This window comes from Caloenas nicobarica, chromosome 26, assembly GCF_036013445.1.
Source record: "Caloenas nicobarica isolate bCalNic1 chromosome 26, bCalNic1.hap1, whole genome shotgun sequence".
Taxonomy (NCBI): Eukaryota; Metazoa; Chordata; class Aves; order Columbiformes; family Columbidae; genus Caloenas; species Caloenas nicobarica.
This window is the reverse complement of record NC_088270.1, coordinates 5,737,121-5,760,681: the sequence shown is the minus strand read 5'-3', so window position 1 is coordinate 5,760,681 and position 23,561 is coordinate 5,737,121. Positions and strand designations below refer to the sequence as shown.

The window sequence follows — 23,561 nt, the reverse complement described above, 5'->3', positions numbered from 1 at the left end:
CCTAATTTTTGGCATTTCAGCCTTAGGGGGCAATAGGGCTGGAAGAGTTATGTCTCGCTCCTTCCCGCTGCAGTACAGTCTCCGGGTCAGAGTCCCTGATGATTGTCTGGTCTTCTCTTTCTCATTCTCTCTAGCACATCCTGGAGCTGAAATGAATTCTGTAGTCTGATACAAGCCAACGGATGTATTTTCAAGGCAACGTGACAGCTTTCTCCTTGTTCTGCTGCACTTGCCGTGTCGGTAGTGTCGGCTCACAGCAGCCATGGGCGCTCGGCTCCCTTGCTCCTCCCTGAGGAGACGGGCTCATGTCTAAGAGATGCCTCAGCAACAGTTCCTGAACGTGCCCATCTCAGGAATGCCCCCGAGAGCAGAGCTGAGCTCAGGAGAGGTGCTGTGGTGTGGTTTTGTTAGCAAGCTTCATTGGCAGGAATCAGATGCTGCAGTTTTGCTGTCAGACCTCTGAGAAACCTCCCTGTGATGCAGCAGGGATCAGCTCCCTGTCTGTCTGGGTAGCAGCGGTAGGTGACGGTCCCTTCTGCACAGGACCTGGTCTGCTCACCTGCGGCAGGGTGCAGGGGATGGGAAGGACCAAGCAGCCCCGGGGGGGAGTGTGTTTTGTGCAGCTTGGATCAGCTGCCCGGGCTTCCTTCAGCACTGTTACCACGCGTGGTGATGGTAACACGGCAGATCTGTGAGTGTTTCCAGGGCAAGCGTACCCAGTGCTGCACTAGAGGCACAGAGTGAGGAGCAGATTGTTGGGGACAGCAAGCTCCTTTCCGCACAGGATCATTTGCAGAGTGAGATTCTGTGGAATAACGCTGGATCTCTTGTATCTGTGCCGGTGGTTTGAATCTGGCTGGGACCAGTGGTGGTCAAAGCTCTTTTTAAAGTGGAGGAGACGTAGTTGTCCGTCTCATGGCCTCGGGAGCAGCAGGACCAAGAACTGAAAGGATGTTGAAGCTTTGGGGTGATGGTTCTTCCATCTTCCTTGTTGGTAACCAAGTGGTGCTTTACAGTCAGAGCCCCCTCCCTTCAACTGCTCCAAAGATGGGAAATAGCAGGAAGGGGAAAGGAGGGAGAAGATATTTGAAAACTGGCAGAGTCCTGCTCTCCACTTGGCGGTGGGTGTTGGTGTTCAGTGAGAAAAGCTGTGCGTGGGTGAAGGAAAGGCGGGGGAGTCTGTTTGCACGCTATCGCGCTGGCAAGTGTGACATGGGGGGGCTGGAGAGGGTGGGGAGTGAGGGAGAGCGGGGAAGCGAGGGAGTGTGGGCTGGCGAGCAAACGCAGCCAGGGGATGGGCAGCGGGGTTTGCACCGCGCTGCTGGTTCTGCCCAAGTTGCACACAAAACCACGGGTGTGGTGGAAGGTGGTTAGGTTCTGTGGCAGCTTAGGGTCCCAATTCTTGGTGCTTTGCCTTAACTGGCTTTTGCCACAGGCACAGGGAACACCTGGCACAGACCTTTTCCTCCCACCCCTAGAGACAGCCCATGGGTGAAGGCAGACTTGGGGGTGACATCTGCACTGATGCTGGTCATCCCATCCCTGACTGTCGCTTAAATGGAGGGCTGCAGCCTCCAGGGCTTTCAGGCTGTCGCTTTTCATATGGCAGAATTTGTACATATCCTTAAAAAAAAAACCCCTAACAGCAGCTTTGAGTGACCCTCTTTATAAATGCAAGAATATGCATCCAAGCTCACAACCTGGCTGCCACTCGCTCCCGGGGGAGGAGCTGCACAACCCGAAATAGCTCCTGTCAGCTCAGATGGGCAGCTGGAGCAGAAGCAATGTGTACATTGATCCGGTGGCCGAGCCGTACCCGTCGTGCCGTGGGACAGATCTGCAGATGCACAGAGACTGCTCTGTCACTGCTGCTGTCCAGGTGAGCAGGTTGCAGCCAAACCACCGTGCAGTGGCTGCTGCTTGTTTTGCAGAGTTGCGCAGAATAGCAGAGGTTGGAGGGGACCTCTGGAGATCACCCTTGCTTAAAGCAGGGTCACCTCCAGCCCGGGGCTCAGTACCAGGTTTCCAGGGGAACAAGCATCTGCAGCAGATGCCTCGTGCTCCCAGAGCTGTCCTTCGGGCTGGTTTTCCCTCTGTTTGACACGGAGACAGCCCCAAACCCTTACACCCCTTGGACTTTCTCAATGTGTTTTGTTTCCATAGCTTGACAAGGGGTGGTCAGTAGGTCAAGAAAAGTTCTTCTGCCCCTCTGCTCTGCCCTGGGGAGGCCGCATCTGGAATATTGTGTCCAGTGCTGGGCCCCTCAGGTCCAGCAGGACAGGGAACTGCTGGAGAGAGTCCAGCGCAGCCACCAAGATGCTGAAGGGAGTGGAGCATCTCCCGTGTGAGGAAAGGCTGAGGAGCTGGGGCTCTGGAGCTGGAGAAGAGGAGACTGAGGGCTGAGCTCATTCATGGGGATCAATATGGAAAGGGGGAGTGTCAGGAGGATGGAGCCAGGCTCTTCTGGGTGACAGCCAGTGACAGGACAAGGGGCAATGGGTGCGAACTGGAGCACAGGAGGTTCCACTGAAAGAGGAGAAGAAACTTCTTGATGGTGAGGGTGCCAGAGCCTGGCCCAGGCTGCCCAGGGAGGTTGTGGAGTCTCCTTCTCTGCAGACATTCCAACCCGCCTGGACACCTTCCTGTGTAACCTCAGCTGGGTGTTCCTGCTCTGGCGGGGGGATTGCACTGGGTGAGCTTCTGAGGTCCCTTCCAGTCCCTGACGTTCTGTGGGACGCTCTGCCCGGGCTGGGGCTGACGTCAGGCCCCATTCATCACCATTAGCGCCCAGATGAGCCTCGTCAGCATCCGCAGCGAGGAGGCGGCTGCCTCCTCCGGACTGGCAGTCCCTGCAATTTGCTTCTTAAGGCTGCTTAATTGTTGTTCCTCTTCAGGAGCCCGGCTCAGCCCCCGTGTTTAACACCCTTTCCAGTGGCAGTGTGAGCCTGGCTGCTCACGCAGGCAGATCCCACAATTAATGCCAGGTATGGTGGTGGCAGCTCGTGCTTTTATCTCAGACACCAGCCCACCTGGGCTTCCTCTCACCTAGCAAGAGTTTGGCCTTGTTTAAGCGGTGTTTTGTCAAAGAAGCGCCTGTCTCTACTCCCAAAATGCTCTGGGTCTTTTCCTAAGCCTATTTCATGCTGATATTTATAGATGCAACTGTGCTGGAAGGATGAAAATGAAAGAGTATTTGCCCCTCTTCCCCCCATCCTTTGCCTCCTGTTTTCCCTTTCCCCAGGGCCCAGCTGTGGACAGAGTGCAGAAGCACAAAGCAAAATCCTTTTCTTCCCCCAGCACATTGTTCACCTATAAAATGCCAACTCCCACCCGTTTTGAGGCGGGGAGGGCTGGAGAGCACTCAGGTTTCCAGAGCTCCCCTGTAACTAAGATACACTGACCTCAGCAGATGAGAAGTTTTGTGAACATCAGGAGGCAAAGTCGAAAGCATGAAATGGATGATATTCAGGCAGAGAATACATTGCGTGCTATTCCCAGAGCAAAGTTTATTGCTGTCAGAAATTAATGGAATGGCAGGACCCTCTGAAGGTGAGAGAAGGGACCTGGGCACAAAACTTCCGTGGCTCTGCTGTGCTGAGTTTCTGCTCTGCCAGCAAAGGGAGGGGGACGGATTTGCATTATATTTTGCGTAGGGAAGAGCAGCTTTCACAGTGTTGCTACCTACGTGATTTGGAAGGGTCCCAAAGGATGATAGCTGGGGGAATAGCCGGAGTGCACAAAGTTCCCTGACGGCATCCGCGTCCCACCCCCGAGAGCAGGGGACAGATGGTGACTTAGCTGGGTAAACCCGGGGACCGCGCCGCTCCTTTCAGCAGCACCTTTATATTGGCCCCTGGATGGGAATGGGAATGTCCTTAGAGCTTTTGCGTGAAACACCTTTGATGTGGCGTGTTTACCATCTATTTAGTCTACGACTTTGCTGGTAGAATGGCGTTCAGTTTGGAGATCTGGGAGGAGAAATCTGCTGTCAGAATAAGCTGTATCTTCACGAAGGCCTTTGCTGGGAGACCTGTACCCTGGACAATAGTACCTGCAAACCCTTCTAAGTCTAGACAAGAGGGGTTTAGCAAGCTTTAGGCTTTCCTTCCAGATAAAATTCCTCACACGCCATGTTCCCCAGGTGAACTGATCCCATCTTAGTAATCTGCTGGTGTTTACATAGGGCTCAATTGCTCACACACCACGTTGTGATTATTGGTGCCTTTTAAAAACCCTGTGGGTAAATGTCTGGCAAGGCAGCAATTCTCCCTCGCTCATAATTCATTCCAGCCTGAACCTCCTAGGAATCTGTAATAGCTGCTTGGAAACAATTGCAAAAACCTGGCAGTGGGCTTGTACAATAGAGCAGTCCTGAGCGGACTGTGAAATACCACCCGAACCGGGCAGGTTTGCAGGTCACCTTGCCTTTGTGCACTACATTTACAGCTAGCGCATGGATCCAGGGAGATAAGCTCCGTATTTTGCTGGGTCTTTGGGCCTGGAGGTGCCTTGGCTTCTGCCTTATGAAACTTAGGGATGAGAAGTGCAAGTAGCTTTTCTTTTCCTCGTCTTCCCTTTTTCCACTTGCATAATCATCACCCTGCAAAGCAGGCAAACAAATGTATAAGAGAATGGAGGAGGTTTCATTTTTACAGAAAGCAATTACAGACATTAAAAGAGCTATAGTCATAAAAAATAATATTTAAAATTCAAATCCCTTATCTGTATTACAAGAGTATTAACATTGGAAGAAATTATTTTTATTTTTTCCCCTTAATCTCATTTGCTTTGCAAGTCAATTTGGAAATTTTTATGCCAGTCCTCTGAATTTTTTGGGGGGACTGATCTGCAATTCTGGAAGTCTGGGGTTGGCGGGCTTGTAAACTTTACGTAATCGGGTTGTGCGGGTAACGATGCTGCTTTGTTGTGCTTCCCTACCTATGTTGTAAAGCAACATGCGGGGAGAGGGGCACAGCCTGACTAGTGGGCATCACCCCGTGCCTTTCCTGGGCCCTCGGTACTGATCTCTGCTCTCTTTTCTCTCCAGAAAGCCGATTTGGCCGTGGCGGGGCTGACGATTACGGCGGAGCGAGAGAAGGTGATTGATTTCTCTAAGCCGTTCATGACTTTGGGAATTAGCATTCTCTACCGAGTTCATATGGTAAGAGACTTATTTTATAACCATTTACGTCCCTCCATTATTTGCCTGCAAACATTCCTCGTCACAGAAGAAAAATGAATGACTCATAAAAATATTTTGGTTTCTTATTTGAACGCGAATGTGCTTGACCTTTCTTTCCTTCTTTTCGCCGTCTTTCTGCCTTGTGTCAGCATCCATTTGCACGTAGGCTGAGGAGACTGACGGGGAGGCAGAGCCAGGACACTCTGTTTCTCTGCTCTCATTTCCCTTTTCTCAGTTGTTCACCCTGAAATTCAGCAGCCCAAGGAGGGCCCCTTGCTCCTCGGGTGCTCCCTGCCTCGCTTAGACAACACTTGTTGTATTAAGTTCTCGTAGATTCTCTTGCATTCCTGCCCCTGCTGATATCCCCCCAAATCCTGACCACAGTTTCCCTCCCCTGCTCCCCACTGGTTGGTACTGCAGGGTTTACAGACCACCCGACACCTGCCTCACTTTACATATTTCATTCATCTCATTCTAACAATACCCTTCCCCTTATCAATCTATTTAAAATATGGGTTCCTCCCCCTAGATTAACTTGTAAATACAGGTATCAGTTGCATTCCAGGATTAGTTTGAAGAGACTTTGTTTTACATTAAGGATTCATAGTCCGATGTGTCTCAGTCCTTCCCCCGGCTGGGGTCAGGCACCAGCTCCTTAGTTTTGTAAGAACAACATTCCTTCATTAAACATCCCTTACACTTTGCAACAGGGTGTCATATTATGCGCAATCTGCGTTTTGGAAATGTGCTCTGTAGAGCGCCCGGTGTGATGCAAATTTCAGTCTTGGTTTCCCGTCAGCTCAACAACAGCAACCAAAGGGACAAAACAGTGAAAGCCGCCTCTCCCGAACCCTCCGCTCTGTTCGGAAGGCTGTTAAGGATGCAGCGTTTGGTACGAACATAAATGAACTTGCGCTTACGTCTCTCTGTGCTGCGTGCCTCCTGCCAAGAACAAATAAGTAATTACAATTTAGTTAAAATTCTGTTTCCTCTGGTAAGTGAGGAATTTAGCATCAGTGAGTTAACTGATCAAAAAGGGTAAGACTCCTCAAGCTCCCAAAATCAAACATAACTGTCCCTGTCCTGTTACACTTGCTTTTTCACCTGCCCATGGATGCGTGAGGTGTTTCTGCAAGTGTCGCTCGCCTGGGATTATAATGGAGTTTCTCGCTTCTTCGCATGCATTTTGAAAGTTTAGGGATTGAGTATGACGCGTGTTCTGCCTCTGATTTACACTATAATGTTCAGCAAGTACCTTAACAAGGCATCACCCTCTGAACAGAGCAAGGCTGATGTTGCTCCCTCCTGAGGAAACACAGGAATATTAGCGTGGGGTTTGCGTGTGATCTGCTCTGTAAGTGCAAGGCGTTTGCTGCTGCCTCCGTGCGTGCTCGATATAAACGTGTCTGACACATCCACTTAGAGTGTAAGTTCTTCAGGGCAGGGACCATCTGCCGCTTGCGCTGGTACCGGAGTGATGCAACAGAGCCGTGTTCCAGCCTGCCCTTCCCAAACTGAGCAGGATTAATAATTACAGTCTTTAAAAGGGTTTGGCAAATAGCCCCCTGAAGGACCCAGTTAGGACTTGGAGGTGCCCCGTGACCCAGGCAGGGTGGCAAGGGGGATGCAGAGCATCTGTGGCAACCGTTTAAATCAACTGATTAGTTCTTGGCCAAAGGGAATAACGTTTTAGCAGAGAAAGCCTTTTCTGTATGTGCTGCGGATGTGACTGTGTGCATCCATCTATCTGTCCCTTTGCTTGAGAATGAGTAAAGGGGGAAAGAAAATGTTGTGTGGATGATGGTCTGTGCGCAGTCAAAAACACCGGCTCTGGATTCAGATTCCATTACTTCAGAGATAACGAAGTAGAAGAAGGAATAAATATGAAGTGTAGTGTCCCATCCTGTCATACAGAGCAATTTCTGTCTAGGTATTTAGTTATCTTAGACCCCAGCTTGTCAAAAAAAAACCCCTAAAATACACAGCACTCTGTGTGGAAATATACTAAAATCAACGGTACCACGCTACTGAAATATATCTGATTTAAGTGTGATAAAAGGGTTGTAGTGGTGGGAGGAGCCAATTTATTTACCTGGGAGACACACGCACAAACTCAAAAAACCCCCAAAGTTTTGGATATTTGAAGATGCTTTTTAAACTTTAAGTCACAGAATAGTGCTGTTTCCAGTCAGGTAAGCTGACCTGTTCCTTTTGCCACTGTCTTCAGATATGTAGTTGTATGTAGTTGTAGTTCTCCAGAACTTGCCCCTCTTTGTCCAGACCTTTCCTGCGTAGCTCGAGCAGTGTGTCTGAGAGCTGAGTGGCAATTAAACTGGTTAATATTGATTTAACAAGGCAAGGTAGCTAATTGCTCTGGTTTTTCTCTAAGGCTGTGATGTGCAGAGCAGCCCCACAGCCCCATCTGCTCCTGCCCCCTCCCTCCCCGTCCCCGCCCCACACACACCTCTGCAGTGTCAAAAATTGCAGCTGACGTATGTTAATCGCAGCGCAGATCACACGCAGCCTAATAAATAACAACAAATCTCTTGCCAAGAAATTGCCTCCGTGCTCTGGTCTCCTCCTAGCGTGATGACATTTTATTTTAATTCCCATGTAACTCCAGTGGCAAACGATTTCTTCCCCCTTTCTCCTCCCCCTCGAGCCACCACAGTGCGTGTCTCTTCTCACACATAACCGAATATGGCAGCTTTAAACGGGGCTGTCATTTTTCTCAATTTCACTTGTTGTGACATAATCAAGTATGGATTTCTGACACGGGGGCTCTAATAGGCTTTCTGAGTTGCAGGCTAAGAGAAAACGCTCGCTTTGTTTTATGATGTTCCCGTTCTGGCCATCTGGTGGGACCTGTGGAAGGCAGGAGATAGATGACGAGTCCTGAGCTTGGCACAGGGCTGAAATCAGGTGCCCGGTGCTGTTTCTGCACAGAGGGATGCTGAAAGTCAGCTTTATTTGTGGCATACACGTGATTTTGCTCACCTGCATCTGTGGCGGGGAACGAGGGAGTAGCAAGCGCATGATTCTGGCTCATCAGCCCTGAAAATCGTTCCTGTGCTCTACCTTAGGATGAGGAAATGCAGATTTGGTGAGTACACTGGAGTAGCTGAGTTTAGGCCAAGTGAGCTGGGGTTTGAAGTGTTTCTACTTGATTGCTGCAGCAGACTTATAAAATGCGAAGGACCGAATGAATAGCTCCTTTGTTCCAGCCCGAGGAGGCTCAGCAGCCGATGCGAGTGCGCTGAGCATCCCTCCCGATACCCCGCGCCACTCTGCTCGCCAGCCTCACGTTTCTGCCTTCTCAGGCCGTTGTCTTGCTTTCCTTCCGACTATAGAGACAGAAGAGAGTTCTCTTGCCTGTCTTTTTAGGGACAAACTCCGAGAAACGACATCTGCCCAGAACACTGGTTCTCTCTGGGTGAAAATGAAGACTCCCAAGAACAACTGGGGAGGGTAAACGAATCTCTCCTGCTTCCATCTGAGGATTCGCAGTAGGCCTTCATCAATTATTGGACATTTTGAACATTACTATTCCAGGAAAAATAGCTCTTCCAATTAACAAAGCTGTATTGGGACTGGCTAAAAATATCTGACAGACTCCAGATATTGTCATTCCCATCTTCAAAACAGACAGATAAGAGAGAGTTTGTGCCCTCCGTGGGAACAGAGTATCTTTATTCTTATCCACAACTGTGAATGAAAAGAATATGTAGCAGCAGCCTGCAAATGACTGTAGCTGAAAAGAACCAGAACTACAACTACTGTAAAGTCACAGGAGAGAGTCATTGCCAAGCCTGAGACTTAAAGCTTCCAACGCAATTTCCTTAACGAGTGTAATTTATTGACAAACTGCCCCAGAAACACAGAGAAGACATCAAGGCCTTAATTACAGAAAGGCACTTTGTTACAGGAGCATCTCGCGAGGGAGCCCCAGCCAAGGCGCTGCCAGCTCGGGGATGCTGGGGAGGGATGAGCTGCCCAGAACAACTTTGGAGAAGCTCCGGTTTGCTGGGCTGAGAGCAAACTTCACACCTTGCAGCTTCCCAGTGCCTCATTTCATTCTCCACCTGCGGAGGAAGAGAGGCAGGTGAGCTAGCTTAGCTCTAGATGAACAAGGGAACCAGGGGGCTGTGAGGCCTCCAGGAAAGCCACGCGGTTTGGAAAGGGCTTTGGCCGTGCCTGCCTTTGGCTTCTTGTTGGCGTGGAGAAGTCCACGGTCCTCCGGATGGGATCAGCACATGGGAACGCAGCGGGGAGCCTGCAGACTCGTGAGATAGTCTCGCCTCTCTGAAATAGCAAGAGGAGCTCTGGCAAGGTGAGCCGAGGATGGTTTTTCACTGGAATTGCGAGTAAATCCCCCTCTGGGATGCTGGGGCTGTCGTTTCCAGCAGGGTCTCTGGCCCTCGGTTTGGGTGCCGCCCGTAGCTGTCATTTGTCTCTCTCTGGATTTCTGGGAAGAATATAAGGAAAAGCAGAGCACAGCACCAATTGACCAAAAAGGGGGAAGGACAAAAGAAGAACATGGGATCTTTCACTGTATGTACTTCACCTGCTTATACCACGCACAGTAAGATAAGCTGGTACAGAAGAGAGACCGTGTCTTAAAGAGAGACTCTGAAATTATACCCTGATGAACCTGAACCTTTTCTTAGGAAGTGACTTTAACCTGAAAATGGCTGCAGGAAGGTCTGAACCACGGGTTCTTAACTCATTTGCTAAAAGTCTTAATAGGCCAGAATGTCTAAAAAGCTAATGTAGATTCCAAGCTCAAACTCATCTTGTCCTTACAGATATAGGGATAGGATGTTATGGAGTGGTGGTTCTTTACTTCATGCAGGGCAGAGTTTGCTGTACAAGGTTTCTGAGATGTTACAGTCCCAGCTGGTGACTGGAGCTGAGAATATCACAGTGTCTTAGATATTTTAAGTAGAGGAAGATTTTTGTGCAACAACTATTGCCTTTTCTAGCAACAACTTAGTATTCAGAAGAACTACCAAGACCTTGTGAAACTGAGTTTTTGCATAAGATTACAAATACTTCAGTAGTAAAATAGTGGTTTTTAATAGAAATGGAATTTAAAGTCCTGGTCTTGAATCTGGGGAAGGAAAAAAATAGCAGCTATGTTTCCTGGGGACTTTGCGAAAACAGAAAATTATTTACCACCTTCGGATTAAGCACAGCTCTAAAATACAAGGACTCTTGGTCTTTGATGGTTCTGGGTTTGCTATGGCGATTGAGGTTAGGTGTTATTTATTACCAGCTATTATTGGTTTATGTGGTGTTACAGATGGGCAGGGTAAAGCAGCGGACTAGGGAAAAATGAAGCCTCTGTGTGTCAAAGATGATCCCCGGCAGCAGGTTTCGTGTGAAGCGAGCGAACTACAGCGGAGCAGCTGCCGTGCTGCAAGTGAGCAAACAGTGATAGATGTTTTCAGCACACAACAGAGCACGGTGCCGGTAAGAAATAACGCTGACAGCCTGGCCGAGATGTGCTAAAAGGCAATTTCCACGTTGAATTTACAGTAAAAGCTTTCACAGGGGCTCTGACTTGTGGGCAGCTTCCCGGCTACAGGTGCTGGGGGAAACTGTGGAGGTTTTGTGATGCCAGGACTGACTTTGTGGTTTGGGGCAGAAGATACAGCTGGAGGTTTTGTGATGCTCGTATTCCCACAGGGTTAATCAAGCCTTTAGCCCTTTGTGGGGATTTGCATGCTTTTGCTGGGAGCCTTTTAGAGGAGACACTAAGGAAAGAAGATGCCCAAGGTAGATGAGCATCGCCCGAGCACTTTGCAGCATTTGAGGCGTTGCAGGGATACGCTTTCTGCTCCACAAGTTGCACAGAGAGCAAGAAGAGAATGCAGTTCTTTAGTCCTGTGGCTTGTGCTCTATTTTCACCTCTCCCTTGTCCCTCCCAGTGATGTCGAGTGTGCTCAGAGGTGAATTAGTGGCTGCTTTTCCCAGCAGAGCTGCTGCTGGGGGAGAAGTACGGTCACCAAAAATGAGAGGTGTTCAGCTTTTGAGGTACTTCTAGAAAGTGAGCCTCCCTCTGCACGACTTTTGCTACATTTGACAAGATTTCAGTGGTGGCAGTGTCCTTGTGAAAATTTAAGGTACTTTGAGAGAACACCAGCCTGGTTTTTTCTAGCAGTGAGGCTTTACTTTTCAAGGAAAGGTGGTTTGCTGAGAAAAAACAGGAAATTCTGACGCATCTTGGAGATAAAAATACCACGTTCCCTGAGATAAAAGTAATAATTTCATTGAGTTTTGTAGAGAAGAGACATTTCAAGGCTGAAGAAAGAAAACCAGAAACGTTGCAAATGTATCTGTTTTTTCTCCTTTTTTGCACAAAAAATATTTTTTCCCCCTCTCTGCTTTTTGCAAACCATCCCACCCACCTCCGAGCTCAGGCGAGTCCCCTCCTGCCCAGCGGGGGCTCCAGACAGGACTCCTTTGTCTCGATTTTTCTACCAGTTCACCCCTTTCTTTGCTGGATGAGCAGAAGTGGTTGAGGTGGAGAGAAGAATAGTCTTAGGAGATGAATGCCAGCAGGGAGATGCTGCGGGATTCAGTTATTTGTTGCATTTGGTGTCACCTGTTTTCCCTTTTGCAAACCCCCACTTAATTTATTTCCCCTCCCATCCATTGTCAGCATCAGGGCAGGTGTGTTTCTGTGTCATTTTCAGAACGGGCTGTTTAATTTGTAGAAACACAAGCAGCTCAAACTCCTTTTTGTTTCCATGCAGGGCCGCAAACCCGGTTACTTCTCGTTCCTGGATCCCTTTTCCCCCGGGGTCTGGCTCTTCATGCTGCTCGCCTACTTGGCCGTCAGCTGCGTCCTCTTCTTGGTGGCTCGGTAATGTGACCGGCGGTGCCTTTTCCTTCCTCGCGGTGCCATCTAGCGTCACGTCACGCTGCCAGACCCGTGGGGGGACACGGGGACATCCCCCAGGCCACCAGTGTGGAGGGGGCATGTCGCGGTGTCCCCCCGTGCAGACGCGTCACCGGGACGCGGGAGCGTGCACGGCCACAGCGGTGGGTGACAGTGAGGAGAGCTGCTTGGGAAGGGTGGGAGAAGGTTTGGGAGCAGGGCTGGTGCTGCAAATGGTGCTGCTCCCTGTAGGAGCTTGGTTTTCAAGAGAGAAACCAACCACTTGTCTTGCACAGGGGGGCGGAGGCTGGCGGGTACCAGCAAATGCATTCAGAGGTATTAATGCAAATTCTAGTAGGGGTGTTTGCTTCCTCTGGCCCTGTAAAACCCAGTGTGTACAGAAAAAGAGCCACGAAGATGCTGAAGGGAGTGGAGCATCTCCCGTGTGAGGAAAGGCTGAGGAGCTGGGGCTCTGGAGCTGGAGAAGAGGAGACTGAGGGCTGAGCTCATTCATGGGGATCAATATGGAAAGGGGGAGTGTCAGGAGGATGGAGCCAGGCTCTTCTGGGTGACAGCCAGTGACAGGACAAGGGGCAATGGGTGCAAACTGGAGCACAGGAGGTTCCACTGAAAGAGGAGAAGAAACTTCTTGATGGTGAGGGTGCCAGAGCCTGGCCCAGGCTGCCCAGGGAGGTTGTGGAGTCTCCTTCTCTGCAGACATTCCAACCCGCCTGGACACCTTCCTGTGTAACCTCAGCTGGGTGTTCCTGCTCCGGCGGGGGGATGGCACTGGATGAGCTTCCGAGGTCCCTTCCAACCCGACATTCTGGGATTCTGTGAAAAGAAAGTTCATTAGTATCTTTCAGCTGCCTCTTGGTTGATGCACAGAGCCTTGCTTGACAGCTCTCACTTCCATTTCCCTATGACTAATTTAAATCAGCCTTAAAATACATCACTGCATGCTTTTGTGCTGCGCGTCTCCTGCCGAGGGGACCGTGCTCCATCGCTGGTTTCCCTGACCTCCCAACAAACTGGTGGCATAGACGGGCCTTTTCGGACACAGTCAAACTGTGTCCTGGCAATCTGTACCAAAGACATGTTCATCGGGGCTTGAAGGCTGTTTTGGGACACGGTTAATACCCAGTTCTCACTACAAAAATTTGACCTGTGCTGTCACTTGGTCCCTTAGCATGGCTGAAGTTGTCATCCTGATAGGGCTTTAATGGTTTCTTCGAATGCCGTCACGGCCTCAGAAACGTAGTTCTGGAGAAACCATTGAATAATGCAGCCTGGTGCTCTCTGCAGACTGAGATTCGGTGCCTCTTTAGCCCCGTCCTCATGTTTTAAACAAGATCCTCCAAAAAAGGTGCCTTTACGTGGCTTCCCGCTGGAGATGGAGCTTTGGAGGCCGCGCTCTGCCTGGCCCAGCAGTAAGGAGCTTTTGACCCTGTGAATTGCAGAAGACTCTCCCAGAGCAGTGGTTTTTAATTCTAGTGCTTGATCCAACCAGAGAAAATCTTCAAGAAATAACCTTCACCTCGCTGGCATCTCAGTGAGGTAGGAGACGCAGAAACGAAAGTAAACACCTTATTTTGGTTAAATGCTGCCTGAGCTGGCAGAGCCTTCCCAGGTACCAGCTTTGTTAACCATTAGCAATGTAATAAACTGCAGCATAGGAACTGGAAGGCTTTCTTAGCAACCAGGGAACTGATGATTTGAAACAGCAAAAAACCGGAAATCTAGGCTGCAGTCGCTTCAGTGACAGGCTGTCAGTTAATTCAGATTCCCAGTGCTGTCCTGTGAGCACTGAAAGGGTGTGATGCTTTGAAACGCCAGCACTTGGCTTCAAACTAGGACCTAGACCTTGCCAGGGCAACCAGGTATTTCTCAGAGCAACCATTTACACCAGTATAGTTATTTTTCTTGATGGTGTCATGCAGTCAGGTCTCACACACTTCACTTTTGAGCTTCCCATTGATGCTCACTCTCCAGCAGGGAACACAGCTGAAGATGCTTGATTTCCATTTCACGTCGAGTCCGTGCACATCTGGAATTATTGCTGTGGTTGTCTGCAGTACGGATTTGCACACAGGGCACCAGCTTCCCTGCCGCCCATGCCCAGGTTTTTAGCAGAGCCTCTGAAACCTTTTGCAAATCTTTACAAGAAAGCCTCTGGCTTCTGAATCTTAGAGCAAGCATTTCACATAGCTCTGAGCCCTGGGCATCAATTGACAGCAAAGAGCTTCCTCCTCAGAAAAATCCGACTCCAGGAGAGTTAGGGCTTCATAGCTTTTCTTTTTTGCTTTACCTTGTTTCGCAGTCAAGTACCTGAGCTGCCCATTTCTTGTCGTTTCAGATTGACGCCGTACGAGTGGTACAGCCCCCACCCCTGCTCGCAAGGCAGGTGCAATCTCCTGGTGAATCAGTACTCTCTTGGCAACAGCTTGTGGTTTCCAGTTGGGGGATTCATGCAGCAGGGCTCCACCATCGCCCCCCAAGCGCTGTCCACGCGCTGCGTCAGTGGCGTCTGGTAAGGAGGGTCTGAGGGTCTTTTCTGGGCAGAAACAGGTGGAGAGGTGGAGGGTGGGGATGGCGATCAGGCCAATGGGACCTGGGGGGGATTAGAAGGGGGGTGGTCAGTAGGTCAGAGAGGTTCTCCTGCCCCTCTGCTCTGCCCTGGTGAGGCCGCATCTGGAATATTGTGTCCAGTGCTGGGCCCCTCAGGTCCAGCAGGACAGGGAACTGCTGGAGAGAGTCCAGCGCAGCCACCAAGATGCTGAAGGGAGTGGAGCATCTCCCGTGTGAGGAAAGGCTGAGGAGCTGGGGCTCTGGAGCTGGAGAAGAGGAGACTGAGGGCTGAGCTCATTCATGGGGATCAATATGGAAAGGGGGAGTGTCAGGAGGATGGAGCCAGGCTCTTCTGGGTGACAGCCAGTGACAGGACAAGGGGCAATGGGTGCAAACTGGAACACAGGAGGTTCCACTGAAAGAGGAGAAGAAACTTCTTGATGGTGAGGGTGCCAGAGCCTGGCCCAGGCTGCCCAGGGAGGTTGTGGAGTCTCCTTCTCTGCAGACATTCCAACCCGCCCGGACACCTTCCTGTGTAACCTCAGCTGGGTGTTCCTGCTCCAGCGGGGGGATTGCGCTGGATGAGCTTCCGAGGTCCCTTCCAACCCCTGACATGCTGGGATTCTCTGAACCTCAGGTCACCATCTTACCTCCCTCTTTCCCTAGGTGGGCGTTCACCTTGATCATCATCTCCTCCTACACAGCCAACCTGGCCGCCTTCCTCACCGTGCAGCGCATGGATGTCCCCATCGAATCCGTAGATGACCTGGCTGACCAGACAGCCATCGAGTACGGCACCATTCACGGCGGCTCCAGCATGACCTTCTTCCAAGTAAACCCCATTCTTTTGCTAACTCGGGCAGGGGGTGCAGCCTTTAATCCGATTTGGACGTCACCGCTAGATCCACAGTGGGTGATGATGGGAAGAATGGTGGTGGAGGCATAGTGGAGGACAGGGAAGGCAGGTTTTGTGAGGCAGCAGCAGGGATCGGGACATCTCTGCTGGATCTTGGATGAGCAAACTTTCCTGCCTGGACATAGAAAGTAACTTTTAACACTTGGAGTGTCACCATGTGGGTGGAAAAGTGGTATACATCCCTGTGTCACAGTGATGGCATAACGTGTTCTTCAGCAAATGAGCATTTGCGGTCGAATTTCTGTGGGTCTCTAGGTGGATTTGATGTGATTTTGGCTTTTATATGAGAGTCCCTCAGGCTGGGTAAGCAAAGAAACATTTGCAAACCCCCCCAGGTAGGCCACAGCATACGTGAAAGTTCTGGGGTCTGTGTGTGGTCAGTGGCACTGAAAACAAAGCAGCCAAGTGCATGTAAACTTGTGCTTGCCATTTAGCCCAATTTAATTTTTGTCTTCCCTTTTCTATTCAGAAGGGAAATAAATAAATGAATGAGTCTTTTCTGCAGTGCTCTGAATGCACAAATAACTGCTTGAGGATTATTTATTTATTACATGTTGAAATTCTGAGGGGACAGAAAGCTTTTCTCACTTTTTCCCCCGCTCTGAGTCTGAACCGAATCGGGAAGTCTGAGAAATCTCTCGAGTGAGCCTGAGCTTTTCAGCCCAACTTTACGCCCTTCAGGGGTTTGACAAAAAGCTACTTTTAAGCAAAACGTTACATCTAAAATGAGCTGAACTGAACCCAAGTGACTGAGGTGGTTCGTATACGAGGCACTCCGTTCTTTTCAGGAAGGCTTTCAAGTTTAAAATCCTAACTGTGGCTCTGCGCTGCGTGGTGGGTGCTGGAGTTTCTGGTGTCAGAGACAAAAAATAGCAGAAGATGTTCTTGTACTATTCGCAACGCTTAAAACTGTGTTTGGATCCTTTGGCCTCTGGTGTAACGATGGTGGGTCAAACACAGCGATGGGTTGAGCCCCGTGTTCCCCTTGCCTTGTCCTGGCAGCATTTCCCTCTGACACTAACACACAGGATCAAGGTTGAAAAGTGCAGTGAATCAGGAACGAACACGTGTCCCGTTTTTCCAGCCCTTGCTCAAGTGATGGCACCTCGGGGACAGAGCTGGACAGACCAGGACAGTAACTGGGGCAGCAGCGGATTCCCCCAGGCTCTCCAACATTGCTCATCAGCTGCGGAAAACGAGCCCACCAGAGTGTGTTTTAGTTCAGCCCTTGTGCAAGCAGGTTTCACTCTTAGCTCTTTGCAAGAGAGATTAACCATAGCTGGCTTTTCTCTCCGTCAAACCAAGGTGGGTTCAACCACCACCAAATTCTGAGGATTCGGGGCTGGTAGAGCTGTAGTTGACTGCAGTCAATGGAAAGGTTCCAGTTCTCTTAAGCAGGTACTTCGATTTGCCTCATGAGGGGTGAACCAAAATCTGGATTCAGGGAGTAACAAACTCCAAAGAGCTTTGGCTCTGCCCCCAGACCTCAGTGCCCTTTTCAGGGTGATGGCGTCTGGCTCTGACACTGATGAACTGTTAAGCACAAGGTCCCAGTGACAGACGATAGTGTGTGAGCTGTACAGGGAGCGTTCAGTGGTTTAAATCAGTCATGCATGAGCTATTTCTTCTGCCTTTTTTGGTGTGTTTTTGATATACTGTTATGGAAAACACGTATTTTTCTAAAATTGAATTTATGCAAAGAGCTTTGCTGGAACCTATTGGAATTAGGTATGCATTTCATGCCCAGTTTTGCCAACAAAGTCTCAAATCCACCAAGACAGCTGGGCCTCTGAATCTCATTGGAATAAATGGAGGTTGGGGATCTAAGTCCTTTTTAAATCCAGCACCAAATCTGCTTTGACTCCTTTCCCCATTGCGGCCTTTTCGTGGTGGTGCCTAATTTGGAGTTTGTTACGAGATGCTCCCAGCTTAGTTGTACTTGCCCCCTTCCTCCTGCAGAACTCCCGCTACCAGACGTACCAGCGGATGTGGAACTACATGTACTCCAAGCAGCCAAGCGTCTTTGTGAAGAGCACGGAGGAAGGGATCGCACGCGTGCTGAACTCCAATTACGCCTTCCTGCTGGAGTCCACCATGAACGAGTATTATCGTCAGCGCAATTGCAACCTCACGCAGGTCGGGGGCCTTCTGGACACCAAGGGCTACGGGATTGGCATGCCCGTCGGTAGGCAGTGAAGAAAAATTCTAGTCCTTCTCAGCTGTCGGCAGAGGACCGGAGCATTTGAAAGGCTGAACCGGCTCTAAAGCCAATGTCAGGTTTCACAGCTCTGCCCAGGGTCGTTTTTATCTTGGGATGAAAAGCAAATACGTTGCAATTGCTCAAGGTGCCCGCTCAGAGCCAGATGTACGAGACCCTGCTCTGGTCCAGAGCCATGTGACACACGACTGCGGCTGTTTAAATAATTCATGTGAAAGATGTTTCAAAATTGCTGCTTGTTTTCTGCATATGTGCTCTTTGCTGACTTGTTTCCCTTTTGAACCAGTGTTTTTCAATCATTTTGTGCTCCTTGTTTTACCTTAGAAGTACTGCAAAAGTAATGCTGTTGCAACTCTTGTATTAATACTTTTTAGCACAAGTCTCTTAACAGCTGGTGGTTCTCAAAACTCCAGGACAGAGAGAATTGGGCAATTCAGTGCCTGGCTCACCTAATAATCAGGTTTAACAAATGCAGGGTTTTTGTCTTTCAGATAGGAGAGGTAGTGAGAGAACATCATCTCCCAGGGCAGCACAGAAAAAGGATGTAGTAGTTGTTATTCCAAGCGATAGGATGATCTTTTGGACAGGCTCGGGAAGCCTTGTTCCTGACCTTGAAGCACCTGCACTTAGCAATGCGAAGTTAAGCTGAATTACATAAGAACAGTTGCACAAACAGTCACTGTAGTTTAGCTAACATGCGTAAGCTTGTAAAGTCACAGTAACCTGATCACGAGTACAAATCCTTACTTTCAGGACTTAAATTTGTTCTGACATTGTCTTGTTAAACAGTGAAACTGTAGCAGATAAGAAGAGCAGAAAGCTGCTCGCTGGAACAATAGTGCAGGGTTACTGGGAGAAATGTGGTCTTTCCCACGGCCCTTCTTCTGCATCTCTGGTCGGAGGCATCATCAAGGCTGCAGGAAAGCTTGGTACCGAGCCTCCCCTACCATGAACGCTTGGGCTTGTGTGTAGGTTGAACGTGCTGCTTGCACCAGTTTGAGGGAAGGAGGGTTTGAGCAAGACTGAACTGCCTGTTCAGAGCCTGAAGCCAGAGCTCCCCCTTGGAACGGACCTCTTCAAATGGCCCGTGCGCGTCTTGCTGGGCAGGCAAAATGATTGTCTGCAAACGGCGTTAAGCAGTTGATGGTCCCAGGAGGGAGGCTGTGGGTTTCGAGGGCTCACACGGGCTGAAGTCCCTTCCAGATGAGCTTTTGTAGTCGGGCACCGTGGCGGGGATGAGTGGGGATGGAAGGCTGGTCGAAGCAGTGCCTTAGCACGCACCTCTCGGTGTTGCAGGCTCTGTGTTCCGTGATGACTTTGACCTGGCCATTCTCCAGCTGCAAGAGAACAACCGCCTGGAAATCCTGAAGCGAAAGTGGTGGGAAGGAGGCAAGTGCCCCAAAGAGGAGGACCACAGAGCCAAAGGTAAGCTGTGCTGAAGGGACCAGGCAGGAGAAGCGTCCTTGCCAGCAGTACAAGGATGAACGTCCATCTGCACATGAGCACTGCCAGGTTTTCTGCCTGGGAATTACTTTTTCCCCTTCTTCTGACCTGAGATTCCTTCCTTCGCAATTCAAGGAGAAAGCCAAACAGCTCTGCTGTGCCTCATGCTGTGTGTTTTTGCCTGGGGCAGAGAGAGCGGGAACAACCAAATGACAAATATTGGAGGCATATGGAGGGTAAATTAGCTTCTAATGAATGTCTGCAGCATTACATGGGAAAATGGATGGCTAAAGGGATCAGACCAAAATCCTGGGTTCCTTCAGGGGAGATGGATCTCCACCACAGGCCCGCTGGTTAATGGCTCCAAGTGAAAGCGCCTTTTAAACAGCCAGGAGAAGGGGACACAGGGACTTCAGCAGTGTATCTGTAAAGTGAGGAGCAAATTCTTTTGGGTAATGCTATGCAAATTGCTATAAAAGCTACCACATTAGGCTGATGTCCCAGCGTGAGAGCAGTTGCCAGCTTAAGGCAGTTGCTGCATTTTTTAGTTTTGGCAGTCACCCTTTCCTCAGCAAGCATTTTCTGGGAGGCCAGCAGGTCCTCCAGTCGCAAGGACAGTCTTCTGACCTTCCTGAGAGCCAAGCCAGGTCCACGGTGGCTCTTTTGTTTTACTGACATTGCAGCAGGTGTAGGTGCCTGTGTGTGTGCAGTTTGTGAGCCAGGCTGGACGAGACCCCGCAGGGATCATAAGCCGGTGCTCCCCGCTGGGCTGCGCTGAACCGCGGGCAGCCCTGGCTCTTGGTCTTGAAGCAGAAGGTGTTGGCCCAGTGTAAGCAAGTTCCTGGAGAGTTGGGCAGGGAAAAATTTAATGAAATGTAACAAGGGCAAGTGTAGAGTCTTGCATCTGGGCAGGAACAAGCCCAGGTTCCAGTATAAGTTGGGGAACGAGCTGTTGGAGAGCAGTGTAGGGGAAAGGGAGCTGGGGGTCCTGGGGACAGCAGGGTGACCATGAGCCAGCACTGGGCCCTTGTGGCCAGGAAGGGCAATGGGACCTGGGGGGGATTAGAAGGGGGTGGTCAGTAGGTCAGAGAGGTTCTTCTGCCCCTCTGCTCTGCCGTGGGGAGGCCGCATCTGGAATATTGTGTCCAGTTCTGGGCCCCTCAGGTCCAGCAGGACAGGGAACTGCTGGAGAGAGTCCAGCGCAGCCACCAAGATGCTGAAGGGAATGGAGCATCTCCCGTGTGAGGAAAGGCTGAGGAGCTGGGGCTCTGGAGCTGGAGAAGAGGAGACTGAGGGCTGAGCTCATTCATGGGGATCAATGTGGAAAGGGGGAGTGTCAGGAGGATGGAGCCAGGCTCTTCTGGGTGACAGCCAGTGCCAGGACAAGGGGCAGTGGGTGCAAACTGGAACACAGGAGGTTCCACTGAAAGAGGAGAAGAAACTTCTTGATGGTGAGGGTGCCAGAGCCTGGCCCAGGCTGCCCAGGGAGGTTGTGGAGTCTCCTTCTCTGCAGACATTCCAACCCGCCTGGACACCTTCCTGTGTAACCTCAGCTGGGTGTTCCTGCTCCGGCGGGGGGATTGCGCTGGATGAGCTTCCGAGGTCCCTTCCAACCCCTGACGTTCTGTGACTCTGTTTAAGTCATCAGGTCACAGGGCAAGGCAATAAGCTACGAAAGGAGTTACTTTTGAAGGCGAGCAAGCACATGGAAGTCTCTTCCTCTGTGGACTGTGCAAAAAGCAGCTCTGAAGTGGAATCTAGTCTGTGGGCTGCTTTGAGATGGCTTGGGAAGGGAAGCTGGGAGCAGGCGCCTGGGTTGTTGCTGGCACTACCCAGTGTGTTCTGTGACCATGCACAAGTTGTTGTGCTGTTTTGCGCCCTCGGTCGTGGTTCACGTTCTCAGTTTGGGCCATGAGGGAGGCTGTAGCCTGCTGGTCTGTGTACATGGAGGAAGGAAATACCCCTCAGGTGAGCTTGGGAGTGGATGTCTGAGGTGGCACCCAGGTAGAATGACAGAAGGATGTAGAGGCTGGTACTGGCCCTAAATTCACATCTGAGAGCTGCTGGGAGGAGAGAATGGCCTTTATCTTGGGTCTAAATTGTGATTATGGGCTGTTTTCTGCCCTGCAATTGCTGTCTTAGTGGAAATGTTTCTCTGCGAGGGGCTGATTTAAAGAGTCACTAGATTGCTCTGGAGGCAATGCCAAAAGAATGACAGAGGAGGAGGGAGAAATGTGACCTCCTAAGTTTTAGAACAAAACAGGTCAGCGATTTACAAGGATTTTGGTGAGATTTTATGTCTAAAAGCCATGCAGAGATTAAGTCAATAAATCATTGATTCTTACACTTTGATTTAGTGTTACAGAGGGGAGAGGAAGATTTTTATAGATGTTGTTGTTGAGTAATGGCCTCATACAGTCACCTCAGTGCAAAGCACCGCGTGCTTTTTAGCAATCAAGTGAAGCTGTTGGGTCCTGCTCTTGTTTGGAACCTCTCCTTGCTGCTGCAGTACAAGCAGCTGCAATAATTTTTCACCAGCACTTTGTAATGCAATCAAAGGAGCTTTTCTTGGTGCCAGCTTCCCTTAAAGCCCTTTCTTGTCGTCTTCATCTCTTCTTCTTTAACAATATTGCTCATCTGCCTTTGCAAAGTTCAAAGCAACTAGAGCTGGGTGAATAATTTGCAGGGATTAATGCGCCCGATTGATCTCTCATTTTTTTCCCCCTGTTTTCAGTTTGTCCACAAATTGCTTTGTACTTCCCTCCAATGTACTTGCTGTTTATCTGCAAAATCATCATTTCTGAGAACACATCTTCGATCGTGTAGTTATTGCAAGTCATTCAGTTTGCCATCTGAGTCATGCGGTTAGCTATTAATAGGACAGTGCTGGCGATGTGGTTCTGGTGTCTGGCTGGGTATCTGCAATGCCAACTAAACAGCGAAGACTTGGGATCTCTCTGTACGGCGATGCTTGCAATTTATGTCGTGTCTGCCTCTCCACAGCATTGTCTCTTCTGCTTTATTTTAGGCCTGGGAATGGAGAATATTGGTGGAATCTTCGTGGTTCTCATCTGTGGCTTAATTGTAGCAATTTTTATGGCAATGCTGGAATTTTTATGGAGCCTTCGGCACTCTGAACAGTCAGAGGTAGGACCTGAGCGCATCCTGAGGGGCTAGTGGTTGTTTATTGCTATGCGTGGGGTGCTCAGCAGTGCAAGTCATGCACCCAGGCTGAGGTGAGCATTCCTAATAACGAGACCTCAAAGACTAGGTACAGCGGGCAGGGTCTAAAATGTATGAGCTTCTCATGCACTCCTACTAAGATCGAGGCTGTAGGGATGCTGCAAGGGCTTTGGAAAGCTTCTCTGCAGACATTCCAACCCGCCTGGACACCTTCCTGTGTAACCTCAGCTGGGTGTTCCTGCTCCGGCGGGGGGATTGCACTGGGTGAGCTTCCGAGGTCCCTTCCAGTCCCTGACATGCTGGGATTCTGTGATCATCTGAGCATTTCTACATGCCGTAGGTTTGGGTCTTGTGTTGATTTGGGGATCCAGAATACAGGAGTGTCTCTGACAAGAGGCAGAACCTGTTGGGCTAAGTGAAGCATGAATATCCAAGCATTCCTGTCGAAATCCGGTGGCCAGATTAAAGGCCGAGTCACTAACACTTCGGCATCGGAATCCAGGGCAGCCGCGGCGCTGCCGGGCTCGCGGCTGGCTTAGGTGAGCAGTGTGTCTCGGCTCTGCCTTCCAGGTGTCGGTGTGCCGAGAAATGGTGACGGAGCTGCGCAACATCATCCTCTGCAAGGACAGTTTCCACCCCCGTCGGAGGCGAGGGGGGATGATACGGACTCGCCCCGTTCTCCCGGAGGAACGCCGAGCCCGCAGCACAACCACGCTCAGCAACGGGAAGCTGTGCAGTGGCGGGGAGCCAGACCCCCTGGCACAAAGACTGGCACAAGAAGCCGCCCTGGTCGCCCGAGGGTGCACGCACATCCGAGTGTGCCCCGAGTGCCGCAGGTTTCAGGGGCTCCGGGCACGGCCGGCTGCGGGCTCACCTGCGCAGAGCGAGGAGAGCCTGGAGTGGGAGAAAACCACCAACAGCAGCGAGCCCGAGTAACGCTGGGGCGGGGGGGGCATCGGGGTGGGCCGAGAGGGTCCTGTTCCATTTTACAGAACACGGACTTGTACAATGTCAACTCGTTTTTTAAATTAAAAGCAGTTACCCAGCTTCTCCAGAGCAAGGCGGACCTGTGGGCTGAGGCGCAGGCCTGGCTTTGGTTTCGGTGTCCGAGGGGACGTGCGTCTCGCCGAAGCCCGATGCAGCAGGAGCGAGTTCCTCCAGCTGGCCT

The 23,561-nt window shown here is 50.4% G+C and overlaps 1 protein-coding gene across 1 annotated transcript in view; it reads left to right on the top strand.

Annotated features, from left to right (window-relative positions):
- GRIK4 (glutamate ionotropic receptor kainate type subunit 4) overlaps window positions 1-23,329 on the top strand; it is a 115,790-nt gene extending 92,461 nt beyond the window's left edge. The window contains exons 12-19 of the mRNA XM_065652195.1: window positions 5,048-5,161; window positions 11,941-12,050; window positions 14,422-14,595; window positions 15,300-15,465; window positions 17,509-17,734; window positions 19,064-19,192; window positions 22,239-22,357; window positions 22,964-23,329. Coding sequence (XP_065508267.1) covers window positions 5,048-5,161; window positions 11,941-12,050; window positions 14,422-14,595; window positions 15,300-15,465; window positions 17,509-17,734; window positions 19,064-19,192; window positions 22,239-22,357; window positions 22,964-23,329 — 1,404 coding nt within the window. The remainder of the gene's footprint in view (window positions 1-5,047; window positions 5,162-11,940; window positions 12,051-14,421; window positions 14,596-15,299; window positions 15,466-17,508; window positions 17,735-19,063; window positions 19,193-22,238; window positions 22,358-22,963) is intronic.
- The last annotated feature ends 232 nt before the right edge of the window (window positions 23,330-23,561 follow it).